At 47.1% G+C, this 13,447-nt stretch overlaps 1 protein-coding gene across 1 annotated transcript in view; it reads right to left on the bottom strand.

The window, feature by feature from the left end:
- The window catches only part of RPGRIP1 (RPGR interacting protein 1), a 35,765-nt gene extending 27,273 nt beyond the window's left edge, over positions 1 to 8,492 (bottom strand). The window contains exons 1-6 of the mRNA XM_060281334.1: positions 8,285 to 8,492; positions 8,058 to 8,171; positions 5,578 to 5,637; positions 4,096 to 4,234; positions 3,089 to 3,396; positions 854 to 953 (exon numbers count right to left, since the gene is read on the bottom strand). Coding sequence (XP_060137317.1) covers positions 854 to 953; positions 3,089 to 3,396; positions 4,096 to 4,234; positions 5,578 to 5,637; positions 8,058 to 8,145 — 695 coding nt within the window. The 5' untranslated portion in view covers positions 8,146 to 8,171; positions 8,285 to 8,492. The remainder of the gene's footprint in view (positions 1 to 853; positions 954 to 3,088; positions 3,397 to 4,095; positions 4,235 to 5,577; positions 5,638 to 8,057; positions 8,172 to 8,284) is intronic.
- Between the last annotated feature and the right edge of the window lie 4,955 nt (positions 8,493 to 13,447).

The raw sequence follows: 13,447 nt of genomic DNA, 5'->3' as shown, positions 1-13,447 counted from the left end.
ACTGAGCCTTGGTTTCTTCTCCCCACAGAGCAAGGTGAGCCAGTCATATAGGGACGGTCATAAAAGTCTGCGAACCAATGAGAATCACAGTGGCCACGATGGTATCTGACTCCCAGTAAGTTAGCAAAAATGTATAAGGCAGGTACAAATATCTGTTGGAAACGTAAAGGAAAGGAAGGCACCTTTTATCATATGTGGTGGTCTTGTAAGGTAATAAAAGCATTCTGGGAAATGATATATAATGAGATTTAAAAAAATGTTTAAATTAGCTTTTGTAAAACAACAACAACCAGAGGCTTTTTTTATTAGGAATTATAGGTGCCGATATTCCAAAGGAGCAGAAAAGACTTTTTAATGTATGCAACGACAGTTGCCTAGATGCTATTAGCCCAGAGATGGAAATAAGATAAAGTCCCTATGAGAGAGGAATGGCAAATCAATTTGTTGGGCTATGCCGAAATGGCAAAGCTCACCAGAAAGCTTAGGAACCAAGAAGACCAGAACTTTAACAAAGAATGGGGGAAATTCATCATTTACCTTGGAGACCACTGCAAGCAGATGAAAACATTAGCAGGATTGCAATAACACTTGTAATGTAGCAAGTACTATGGAGACAATGGAGTTATATAAAACACAGATTATCAGAAAAGATGTGTGTGGGGGGGTGAGGTTTAATAATGGGAACCATGGAGGGGAGATGGGAAGTCCAGAGATTCGGAGTAATCTGTAAATGTGGATGTGTATGACTGTATTGTTATAATTTTATACTTGTAAAACCAAATTAAAATTATTTCGAAAGAAAAAAATCACAGTGGCCAAACGGCTGAGGGTGGGATGGGCAGGCAAGACTCACAGTCTCTCCGTCTCAACTCGAGATCCCTCCAGAGTGTGATCACCATAGCGGGCAGGAGCTGTGTGGGTTGGTCTGGCCGCTGGCCCTTGAACCCGCATTCCTGCTGGGCCAAAAAATATTAATAATTACGAGCAAGGCATTGTGCACCCCGGCCCATGCCCTGTTGGGTTGCACATTCTATAGAGCAGTGGTCCTCAACCTTGGGCCTCCAGATGTTTTTGGCCTACAACTCCCATGATCCCTAGCTAGCAGGACCAGTGGTCAGGGATGATGGGAATTGTAGTCTCAAAACATCTGGAGGCCCAAGGTTGAGGACCACTGCTATAGAGAGCAACAAAACCAGCAGGGTGCACGAAAAGCCAGCACGATTTGCTTCAATGAAGTCTACTGTCATGGGTCAAAGGAATGCACATACGGAAGATAGCTAACTCTCTATTGTTAAAACCGGACACTTACAGTTGTTTCTATGGCTCCAAATAACTATGCACACCACTCTAGCATCTAGGCAACTATCCCCAGGTCTGTGCTCTGTGGAACAGTTGCAGCAACAGGGGCTCACTCCCTCTCCCCTAGTTTATGGGCTGCACGCACACAGCTGGAGACTGTGGCCGTGTGGAAACTGCCTCTGCTCTACTCTCTTCAGTTCAATTCTGGTTCTGGGAGACATTGGTACAGGAGAGGGTGGGGAACCACCTAGCCCTCCACTTGCTTGACCTGCCTCTTCCTCCTCTTCTTCTGATCCATTCTGCAGCCCACCGCCAGCTCTGAAGCTTCCCCTGCCTCCCACTCTTGTCTCCTGGCTGGTACAGTTTCCCACAATTCACTGCGCCCCCCTCTCCTGAGTCCAGGGCCGGCCCTAAGGCAAGGCTGGGTGGGGCAATGAGCCAGGGCGCCGGGCCGGCAGGGGGGCGCCGCGCTGCAGTGCCCATCAGACAGCCGCGCTGGGAAACGGGGTAGGGGGGCGCCAGAGGAATCTTCGCACCAGGGCGCCAGATATGCTTAAGACGGCCCTGCCTGAGTCCCCCCATCCCCACTGCACCCCAGTCAACAGCCTGCTAGTCGCTGACACATTGTTGCTTCTTCCACCTTTCTGGGAAATGAAATTGTAAGCTAGGTATTTGAGGAATTTGTTAGACCTGGGATTCTTGGCCTACTTTGAGTTGCAAGAGATATCGGGGTCGTTGAAGTCTCCCATGACTACGATAGCTCTCCGTTTTGAATGTTTGCTCATCTACTATAGGAAGGCATCATCCAAGTCTTCAGTCTGGCTTAGAGGTCCTTAGCAGATATCCTTCTCTTCCAAATTTAACCACATGTTCTCGATCTGCCTTCCATGCTCTGGGTCAGGCATCCCCAAACTGCGACCCTCCAGATTTTTTGGCCTACAACTCCCACGATCCCTAGCTAACAGGACCAGTGGTCAGGGATGATGGGAATTGTAGTCCAAAACATCTGGAGGGCCAGAGTTTGGGGATGCCTGCTCTGGGTCCACAAGTGTACACATCCTTTACATATAATGCTGCTGCTCCTCCCTTTCTGTTTCGTCTATTCCTTTTGAATAGGTTATACTTCTCAATTCCTACATTCCAGTCATGAGTATCATGCCACTAAGTTTCTTTTATTATTATTATTTTTAAATTATTTTATGTATGTATGATTTTCAATTTTATACATTTCATTCATTTTATAATCATTTTAACATTTCAAAACTTGACTTCTTTCCCCCTCTTTCTGCAGTTCCTTAAATTTATTTTTTAATATTTTCTGCATATCCAAATTAACTTAATTTGCTCATTTATTCATCTACTTTCAATATATACTCTTATAAATCCTGCCAATGTTCTTATCTGTTTACAATTTATTTGTAAATATTCAATGAACCATTTCCATTCTTTTAGAAAACATTTGTTATCTTGATTTCTTATTTTTCCAGTAAGTTTTGCCATTTCTGCGTATTCCATAAGTTTTTGTATACATTCTTCTTTTGTTGGGACTTCTTCATCATCCCACTAAGTTTCAGTAACACCTGCCAGATCATATTTGCTATCCTGTACTAAAAGCTTTAATTCATCTTATTTCTTTCCCATACTCTGTACATTAGTGCAACTGCTGCACACCCGTCAGCATCCTGCCAGTCCCTGACACTCATTATGCATCCTTTTGCATTGCAAAATCACTGCTCACCCCAGAACCTCCCTGCTGATGAACACAATACCCCACACAAGCCCCTTTTACCTTTGCGTAGTTTCTCAGGCACTCGTCCAGCGGCTGTGTGTGCCCGCCGAAGTCCTGTGTCTACCCTGGGAGAGACATAGCCATAAGGGCCGTGTCGACTCAAACTCTGCAGCTGGAGCTGCTGCTTATAGAAGAGCAGGCGGTTCTGTAGACCCTCGTTTCGTCTCTCCAGTTCCCGAACCCTCTCCCGAGTCCCTTCCAGGTCCTCCTCCAGGTCCAGGTTTCTTCCAGAGCTTCGGATCCAGCTCCCGGGTCTCCCGTCAACTTGCATTCGCTCGTGGCTGAGCCTTGATAGTTTGGTGCCCATCCTGATGGAGCAAAGGGAGGGAAAGACCCAGTTTTGGCATTCTCAAGAAATAAAACCTCCTCTGTAATTGGTGTTCGTAGGACCATGTTTGAGATTCAAGTTCTGGGCACCACCATTTAACAAGGCCAAATCATGTTGGAAAAGATTCAGAGAGGGATCATAGAAAGAAAGATAGAAGGAACCAGATATACGCAGACTTGAGAAAATATGGCTGATGTGAGAGGGTGTGTTGATGGTGCAATCTGTACAGGTATATGTGTTTTCTGTTTTTGCAGACTTATGTGGCAGCTAGTTTAAATTCTCATTAGACTGAAGCCCCTTCCTGCTGTGGTGTTGTTGTTTTTAAATTTGCAGTGTTGCAATGCTTGCATTCTGCCATTAGAGGCCACCCTGGTGCTCTTGGCTTCAGCATGCACACAGAGAACACAATTAGCAGGACAGCGACACCTGGTGGCAGAATGTAGCATTAGTCTTCACTGAGCAGAGGCATTCACGGAACAAAGGAAAGCATTAATTGATCTTAATTAAAGCAATACTTCCAGTTCTATTGACCGAACTGGAATTTCTGCAACATATTAGATTTAAAACACCTATTAACTGAACAATCAGCCAGTTGATTGTGAGTAATGGACAACACACAGTAATATACGGTACTCTGATAACGGACAACAATTAAATTAATATCTGCCACTCCCGATACCTTTTGATCCTGTCCTCTTGCTTCCGGGCAAACTCTTTGAGCAGCAGATTTTCATCATGAAGTCGCAAGAACCCGTCCTCTAACTCTGTGCGGTTCACTCTGTTTATCTGGCGTCGAGTCCTTGCCAGTGAACCTGATGCTGGGGAGCAGCAAGAGAATTGGGAAGAACATCATCAGCTATGTGGTCTGGAAACAAAGGAAGAAGTTTCCAACCATACAGAAATCTTGTAGATTTCGTGATTTCATCATTCATGACAGCCTGCAGGCCTTTGGAGGTGAATCTACAAATGTTAACAAGGGCTGGGAGGGTAGAACTGTGTATTGGGTGGAGGTCAAACATGGCTGAAAGCTGATGGTTTTTAATACATTTGCAAAAAATAAGTTTCACCCTCTAGTCGTACTATGCCAGGTACTCCATCCTGCAGAGTCCAGGGCTCCAGGCAGTCACCTGGGCTGCCTGCTCCTAAAACTGGCTCTGGTGAGAGTGACTGGCCTAAGGCCACAGTGAGTTTCATAGCTGTGGGAGGATTTGAACTTAGGTCTCCCCAGTCCTAGCCCAATACTCTAACTCAGGCATCCCCAGACTTCGGCCCTCCAGATGTTTTGGACTACAATTCCCATCTTCCCCGACCACTGGTCCTGTTAGCTAGGGATCATGGGAGTTGTAGGCCAAAACATCTGGAGGGCCATAGTTTGGGGATGCCTGCTCTAACTACATAATGCTATTTCTCTTCATAATGGGAATTATTATGTATAAGGATACAAGGTTCTCGTTGGCCAACATGTTCTCCTCAATAGTACTCTAAGCCAGGCACCCCCAAACTCGGCCCTCCAGATGTTTTGGGACTACGATTCCCATCATCCCTGACCACTGGTCCTGTTATGTAGGGATGATGGGAGTTGTAGTCCCAAAACATCTGGAGGGCCGAGTTTGGGGGTGCCTGCTCTAAGTGATAAAGAGCTGAAGTAGGGTATCGTCACCTCAGTTTCCCCTTTTCCTTTTCCAACACACTCAACATCCTGTGCTAGGCTGACTATGCTCAATTCTCATTGGACAGTTGGGGGAGGGTTAATATAGGGTTGCCATATGTCCGGAATATCCCAAACATACCCTGAGTGCTGCTATAGGAAGCAGTATCCGGGCGGAATTTCAGCAAAATGTCAGGGAAAATCTGGGCATATGGCAACCCATGTTGCCAGAGTAGTTTTGGGCGATTTTTTAAAAAAAAATAGTTCAAAAACTTGCAAAAAAAAGCTTAAAGGACTTCTCACTTTTTGAGATATGACAGCCCTAGTTAATATGTCCTTCTAGAAACCTCAAAGTTCCCCAGTCGGGCAGACACTTCCATCTTGTTTCTCAGTAGTCCTGTTTCATCTCAATTTTTCTTGGCACGCACCATTTGGGTTTGCTATTAGAAGGAGTGGTTATGTGGAAAGTTTGATACGACGCATAAAGACAGTGAATTTCATGATCTCGCCTACCTTTCATCCATGTTTTCAACCCTTGGGATTTGGCAGGGAGGACAGCAGAAGATGACACATCTAGAGGAAAGGGGGTTTGGAGATGGAGAGTAGAGTTATCAATAGATAAAGCCATTCTTGCATAAAGAACACAGGTTTATGCATGGAGAGGGGGAGACTGGGGAAAGAAGAATTGCGCAGACAAAAACCACTGCATAACAACATAGTATTAAGAGTCTGGGGCAGGTAGGATATATGCGTGGGCCTCCTCCGAATTCCTGGATCCAGCAAGTGTTGAAATCTAAGCAAGGATTCTTGTAGGTGAGGTAATGACCTACATAGGGGTTGCTAAGATAACAAAGGAAGCGACTCTGTGCTAGATGACAAATGGGTGGGAGCCTCTCTCCCTCAACTTGCTGATAGTTAGAAAAACAAAGGGGTTTTGAGTTACGTGAGCTAGAAGGTGGAAGCAAGAGAACCATGCCTGATTTCTGCTGGAATCCAAGGCTTCTGGGGCGATGGGAAAAGCAACACCTTTTTGGGGGGTGCTGATGCTGTGATTCTGTACAGCATAGATTCAGGTTGCACATACGCGTAAATAAACCACATATTCTAAAGACATCACAGGGTCCGCTGTGCCTCATATTCTCAGGGTGAGCGACACAAACCCTGGGTGAGCGACTGGAACCCCTGGAATATCGCACAGCTTGGAGATGGGGGTGGCAGGCACAGTGTCATAATGTGGGTTGTGAGCAGCCAGGGCAAGGAAAGTATTGCGCTGCCACTGCCACAGTAGACTCCCCACCCCACCCCCGCTATACTTCTTGGCATGCCACAAAAGGAAACGGGCTTGTCTTTATTTAAAGGTAAAGGTAAAGGGACCCCTGACCATTAGGTCCAGTCGTGACCGACTCTGGGGTTGCGACGCTCATCTCACGTTATTGGCCGAGGGAGCCGGCGTACAGCTTCCAGGTCATGTGGCCAGCATGACTAAGCCGCTTCTGGCAAACCAGAGCAGCACACGGAAACGCTGTTTACCTTCCCACTGTAGCAGTACCTATTTATCTACTTGCACTTTGACGTGCTTTTGAACTGCTAGGTTGGCAGGAGCTGGGACAGAACAATGGGAACTCACCCCGTTGTGGGGATTCGAACCACCAACCTTCTGATTGGCAAGCCCTAGGCTCTGTGGTTAACCCACAGTGCCACCCGCATCCCTGTCTTTATTTACCAACCCTCTTTTTGCATAAGGGTAACCTGCAGGGGATGCGGGTGGCGCTGTGGGTTAAACCACTGAGCCTAGGGCTTGCCGATCAGAAGGTCAGTGGTTCGAATCCCCGCGACGGGGTGAGTTCCCATTGTCCGGTCCCAGCTCCTGCCAACCTAGCAATTCGAAAGCACGAAGTGGAAGTAGATAAAAAGGTATCGCTCCAGCAGGAAGGTAAACGGCGTTTCTGTGCGCTGCTCTGGTTCGCCAGAAGCGGCTTAGTCATGCTGGCCTGGAAGCTGTACACCGGCTCCCTCGGCCAGTAAAGCGAGATGAGTGCCACAACCCCAGAGTCGTCCACAATGGGACCTAATGGTCAGGGGTTCCTTTACCTTTATCTTTACCCTATAGGGCCATACCCTCTTGGCCTGTCCAGCTACAAGGGAGTTTCTGAGCCCTACTTTCAAAGAACCTTCCTTCCAATTCTAGAAACATAGGAACATAGGAAGCTGCCTTGTGCTGAACCAAACAATGGCACCATTTATCTACATTGACCAGCAACTGCTCTTCAGGGTTCCAGACTGCAGTCTCTCCTGGCCCTACCTAAAGATGCCAGGGATTGACTCTGGAACCTTCTGCATGCAAAGCAGATGCTCTCCCACTGAGCTATAGCCCTGAATTCATCACTATGCACCTACACGTTCATGCTCTGCTTGCACACAGCTCAAAGGTCTCGAAGGGAGCTTGCATCAAGTTTTGGAAAGGCAGAACTGTATGTGAAACTGAGAGAATTTCAACCAGAGTTTCACATTGCACCACACTCTTTGCAAATATTATCTGCGCAGCAAAGGACACCTAACTCAATGCTTCAATTTCCGGTATTGCACTGTAGAAATGTTAGAATGTAGTATTTAAGGAATTGAAGTTTCCTTGAGCAGGGGAAGCAAGGAAGAAAAGTTGCTAGTCCTTTGGGCCACAAAGATAAACTGTCAAAATATGATAAAACTGAATGAGAAATACCAGAGGGGGCAGATCAGGAAGTTCCTGGGTCAAGAAATGGTGGAATTTCAGTATTCTGCACAGTTTACCCCTCTGCATGACCCAAAATGATCAAATCAATGAAGATTTACATAATTTATTCTAGTTGCAGAATTAAACTTTTCTTGACACGGAATCTGAATTCCATGCGCAGCTCTGGACATCACTGTTGTTTATTAAAGTTTCAGAGCCAGTAACACAACTATAGTAGCAAACACCCTAAAAAAACCCCACTCCTCCCCACCAAAATTTTGACCTTGTATAGCCGCTATCACGGAGGGCTTCTGGCTGGTGTCTCGGACTGGCAGATCGCCTGTTGTTTCGTCCAACACAAGCAGCGACATGCCTGGGAAGGAGGCCTGGAACAAAGCTGAAATAACAAAGATGGGACTTAGGAAGAGAGCTTTGGAAGGAACACGGTGGCTTTATTAGGCACACCCTAGTCTCCAAGTGGTGAAAGGTTTCAAGAACCCCAGCACGTACCTTGGGATTCTAGGGTTGTGAGATCAAGCCCCACTTTGGGCAAAAGATTCCTGCATTGCAGAAGGATGGACTAAATCAGTGTTTTTCAACCAGTGTGGCGTGGCACCCTGGGGTGCCTTGAACGATGGTCAGGGGTGCCGCAGGAAACACTGACCTCTGTCTCTCTTTCCTTCCTTCCCTTCTCTGATGCCCTCTCATGACTCTGCCTCCCAAAGGTTTGCACAGTTGTTTGTTACAGCAGCCCTGGCTACAAGCTTTGCAGGCAAATGGTGCCTCGCTCTGGGGCTGACCAGGGGGTGCTGGTTGCCAGGAGCTGAGGTGGCCTCAGAGTGAGTAAGCAAGCAGGCAAGCAAGCAAGGAAGCGGACGAGGGAGCCCAGCCAGCCAGTCTGCCAGCCCTTGCTGTTGGGAAAGGAGAATAGTGAGAGGCGGGCAAGTGGGTACTGCGCTGGCCTTTCTTCATCCTGGCTCCTCTTAATCCTGGAGAGAAGTGACTAGTGGGAAGTTTTTTTTTTCTGTATGCCACAGCAGCAGCAAGGATTGTATTAGCAAGGAATTGGAAATCCGAAGATCTACCTACCGTGGGCGATTGGCAGATGAAACTGATAGAATACATGGAACTGTCTGAACTGGGAGAATCCGAGATCGGGGAGAGGAGACGGTGGATGAAGATTGGAAGAAATTCAAGATTTATTTAGAAAAGAAATATAAGATTAAAAATGGACAATAAGGGAAGTGGAAGTACAAAGAGGCTGAAGAAGCAAATAGATATAGGAGGAAATAAGATTAAATGTAAAATTATTATGGGACCTTAAAATAACCTGGGACCTTACGAATGCAAAGCGGATGCTCTGCCACTGAGCTATGCAGCCTTCCCTAAGGCTAAGCACTTTAAATTTTCGATAGAATATACTTTGCTTATAGTGGAAAGGTAAGCTAGATATTTCCTTTTAATAAAGAAATGCATACTCATTTTAGTGGAAAACACAGCCCCGTATTGACAAAGAGATAGAGTTGAACGGGGCAACCCTTGATGGGAGAGAGGGAGAGAGAGAGGTTTTCTGGGCCTGAGGTTGCTCCCAGACCTAGAGAACACCAGTGATTTACAGAGCCTTCACTCTGAATTTGCTTGCCAAAGGAAGTGAGGCAACATCGTCTCAAGCAGCCGTTTCTCCCATGCTTTCATTTCCCCCATCCGTCGCAAAAAAAAAGGTCAATATTTTCCTTTTCTTTTGGAAGGCAGGTTTGCTGCACTAGAATTCCCAATCAACTTTAATTGCACAGCCCAAATTGGCTAGTGTGTGGCTGAATCCTTCCCCAAAACGGTGATCTTTGAAGCATCCTTTGAGACTTTGTTGAAGATCAAGGCCTCTCTCGCCTCCGGATGCTTTTGAAGCTGCCTCTGCAGCCGCTCGCTTGCAGAGGAAACTGCACTCTGTTTCTTGATCTGCTCTCTTCCATCTCCCCCCTCCCTGCCCTGCCACCACGGCCTGGAGAAGCACTTGATCTCGCCACCCACACAGTCCTGCAAGAGCAACTGCGGATTTTCTCCCCCCTCCCACTGACCTCTTGCCATCTGTCAGAAAGAGCTCGGTCCAAGCTGTTTTGTTTTCAGTTCCTGTCTTTACAGGCACGCCACACTGGCGTTTTATTGCCGGTGTCTTCTGCAACAGGTTCTTGACGGAACAATTGTGCACCAGTGGTTTGATTTATTCTGATTTTTTTTAGTTGTTCTGTTCCACTTCCTCGAGGCTACCACACTGCTGCTGTCTGGAGGAGCTGTAAAAGTGCATGGTTGAACTGTGGAACTCGCTCCTGCAGGAAACAGCAACAGCCTTCTACTTGGATGGCTTTAGAAGAGGATTCGGCAAATTCATGGAGCCCAAGGCTGTCTGATACCAAGTCAGACCAACAGTCCATTACTCAGGTTTCAGGGAAGGATCTCTCTCAAAACCTACCTGGATATGCCAGGGATAAAACCTGGATTTCTTCTGCATGCTCTCCCACTGATCTAGGACCCTTTCCCTATAAGAAGAAGCTGTAAGCTAGAACTACAACTCCCAGAATAGTGAATGAATGAATGAATCTTTACTGCTAAAAGCTTTAAGCCATCACAATTGGTCACAATGCGTCGGATACAAATAATTGATTTAAAACTGAACAACAGCAGCAAAGCAAACATACAAGAATGCATAGATCACTGTTGCATAAGTTAAGCACTCCACGTCTCACACTCCCCCTTATGATACTTGTCTTGGTGCCTAGCTCCCAACTTACTCGCAGCCAAGGCAAATTTTGCAACCCGTGCAGTCATAAATGCATTATTGCCAGCCAGTAAAATAGAGATTTGCTCAAGAGGAGTTCGGTTGGAAAGAGAGCAAAGGATGGAATCGAGGAATTTTTGTCTATAAAGGGCATCATAACAAATAGTGTTGAATGTCCTCCACGTCTCCCAACTCACAGATGCTTCCCACAATAGTTTTGCAATAATAGAATCGTAGAGTTGGAAGGGACCCCAGGGGTCATCCAGTCCAGCCCCTTGCAATGCAGGAATCTCAATGAAAGCATCCAGGACATGATGGTCACAGGGGTGTAGAAAGGGGGGGTGGCCCAGCATGGGTATCATCCCTGAGGGGGGTGACAAAATCCCCCCTGGGCGGATCGCTGTGCCGATCGCCCCCTGGACGCTGATCGCAATGCCAATCACACTTAGGGGTACCTCGTGCCCCGCCCTGTCCCTCCCTAAGGGCGCCATGTGCCCAGTCCTATCTCTATGGGTGCCCCGTGCCTATGGGTGGTTCGCCCCGCCCCTGGGTGCGCCGCCCCAGGTGCCCAAGAGGCTTCCTCCGCCATTGGATGGTCATTCAACCTCTGCTTAAAATCCGCCAGGGAAAGGGAGTTCACCTCCTACCAAGGAAGTCTGTTCCACTGTCAAACAGCTCTTACCGACATAAAGTTCTGACGTTGAGTTGTAAATTCATTTCTTGTAACTTGAAGCCATTGGTTCGAGTCCTACCTACCAGAGCCAGCCCTACAGCCAGGCTGGGTGGCGCAGGGCGCCAGGGCACCCACCCGCCGCAGAGCTGCAGCCCCAGCAGCCACGCTGTGCGCTGTGCCCGCCCGCCCACGCAGCTCCGCCCACCCGCCGCGCTGGGAAACGGGGCGGGGGCGCCGGAGGGGTCCGTCACACCACGGCGCCAAATATACTTAAGACGACCCTGCTACCTACCAGAGCAGGAGAAAACAAGCTTGCTCCTTCTTCCACGTGACAGCCTTTATGATATTGGAAGATGGCTATCATATCTCCTCTCAGTCTCCTCTTCTCCAGGCTAAACATACCCAACTCCCTCAACCGCTCATCATAAGGCTTGGTTTCCAGACCCTTGATCATCTTGGTCGCTCTCCTCTGCACATGTTCCAGCTTGTCGATATCCTTCTTAAATTGTGGCACCCAGAACTGGACACAGTATTCCAGTTGTGGTCTGACCAAGGTAGAATAGAGTGGTATCAATCTCAATTCCCAGTGAACTCTGGGAATTGTAGCTCTGTGAGAAGAATTGGTGACTCCCAACTACTCTCATCGCCCTTAACAAGCTACAGCTCCCAGAATTCTTTTGGGGGAAGCCATCGCTGTTTAAAGAGGCAATAGAGGGCTTTAAACACACATTGTGGATGTAACTCTGGTGTATAGGATCGCACTGTGAGTCTCTCAGGTGACACATGGCTCTGCTGTTTTCGATGCAACAGGCTACGGTAGCGTAGCTTCTTGTCTGGAATTAGGTAAATGATCCTTTTGTGGGGCAAATTTAGCTGGGCACATTGGACTATGCAAACCTTTTGAAGGACTCTGGAAGAATGGAAAGGGGGCAAAATTCCATGCAAGAAGTGCTAGCTTTGTTCTAACACAAAACATTTGCATTGCTGAGGGCAGGCTCCGAACAACTCAAAAGACATTTACATTGTTTATGGGAGATTTGCAAAGGTAGACAATAAATGGCTGATAACAGTTCCTGAGGGGAAGAAAAAGACGGAGGGTTGTCTCTAACTCAGCCCTATTCAGAGAAGGTGAGCTGAAATTAATGAGCCTGAGTTAGTCTGCGTTCAAATGGCAGTTTATTCTAATTCCCTGATGTTTCCCTGCTGCTTAATTTCCACATTATATTTGCGCTTTCGCTTGATGTCGAAGTCCATTCCAGAAAAACCAAGAGAATATTGCATACGTTTAGCGCTCAGTTCTGTGTTATCTGATTCCAGAAAAAATCCATTTGCAGCCCCTCCCCCCATTGGGAAAAATCACAGGAACGTAGTGACAAAATTTGGGGCAGTATACCAGCATACACTTCCCCCCTGCTGTTTTCACGGGGGAATCGTGACGGAACAGAAACACGCATGTGTGAAAAGCGTAGGTGAGCGGTGACATCGTCCAACGGCGTTTATTGTTGTTACACCACCCCCACACCGACTGGTGTGAAAGAAATTGAGCATGATGCGCTGCTATATCTGTCAAAAAGCCAAAATTACGTAACACAACACATCCTGCAGTGTGAAAGGAACATTAGAAACCTGTGTGGAAGCAGTATAATCAGCAAAACTAAGCCAATATTCCCACATCTGAATGCACCCTTAGTCAAACAGACAGACAGACGTACCCTCTAGCACTTCTCCGATGAAAATAGGGATGTCCTATTCTATAATAATGATGATGATAATAATAATATTTTTAACTATTTATACCCCACCCATCTGACTGGGTTGCCCCAGCCACTCTGGTTCTGGCTGATGAGCCTCAGGGTTTGGGGGAAATAAGCTCAAATAAGATCTTGCAAGGTTGAAGTCCACCTGCCCCTGCTTAGAAGCATCTCTCTAGGACAGGCACCCCCAAATTCGGCCCTCCAGATGTTTTGGGACTACAACTCCCATCATCCCTAGCTAACAGGACCAGTGGTCAGGGATGATGGGAATCGTAGTCCCAAAACATCTGGAGGGCCGAGTTTGGGGGTGCCTGCTCTAGGATTTCAGACAGGCATCTCTTTCTGCCCAACCTGAAGATGCTGAGGAATGAACCTGCCACGGCAAGATTTCTTCTGTTGTCTGTTCTGCTCCCTCTCTGCTCCCCACCCCAAACCATGCTGTGATTTTAAATTCCCTCTCTGGATATTGAAAT

Source organism: Zootoca vivipara, chromosome 13 (assembly GCF_963506605.1).
Source record: "Zootoca vivipara chromosome 13, rZooViv1.1, whole genome shotgun sequence".
NCBI classification, from domain to species: Eukaryota; Metazoa; Chordata; class Lepidosauria; order Squamata; family Lacertidae; genus Zootoca; species Zootoca vivipara.
Note: the sequence above shows the minus strand (reverse complement) of the source record. Positions and strands in the feature narration are given on the sequence as shown.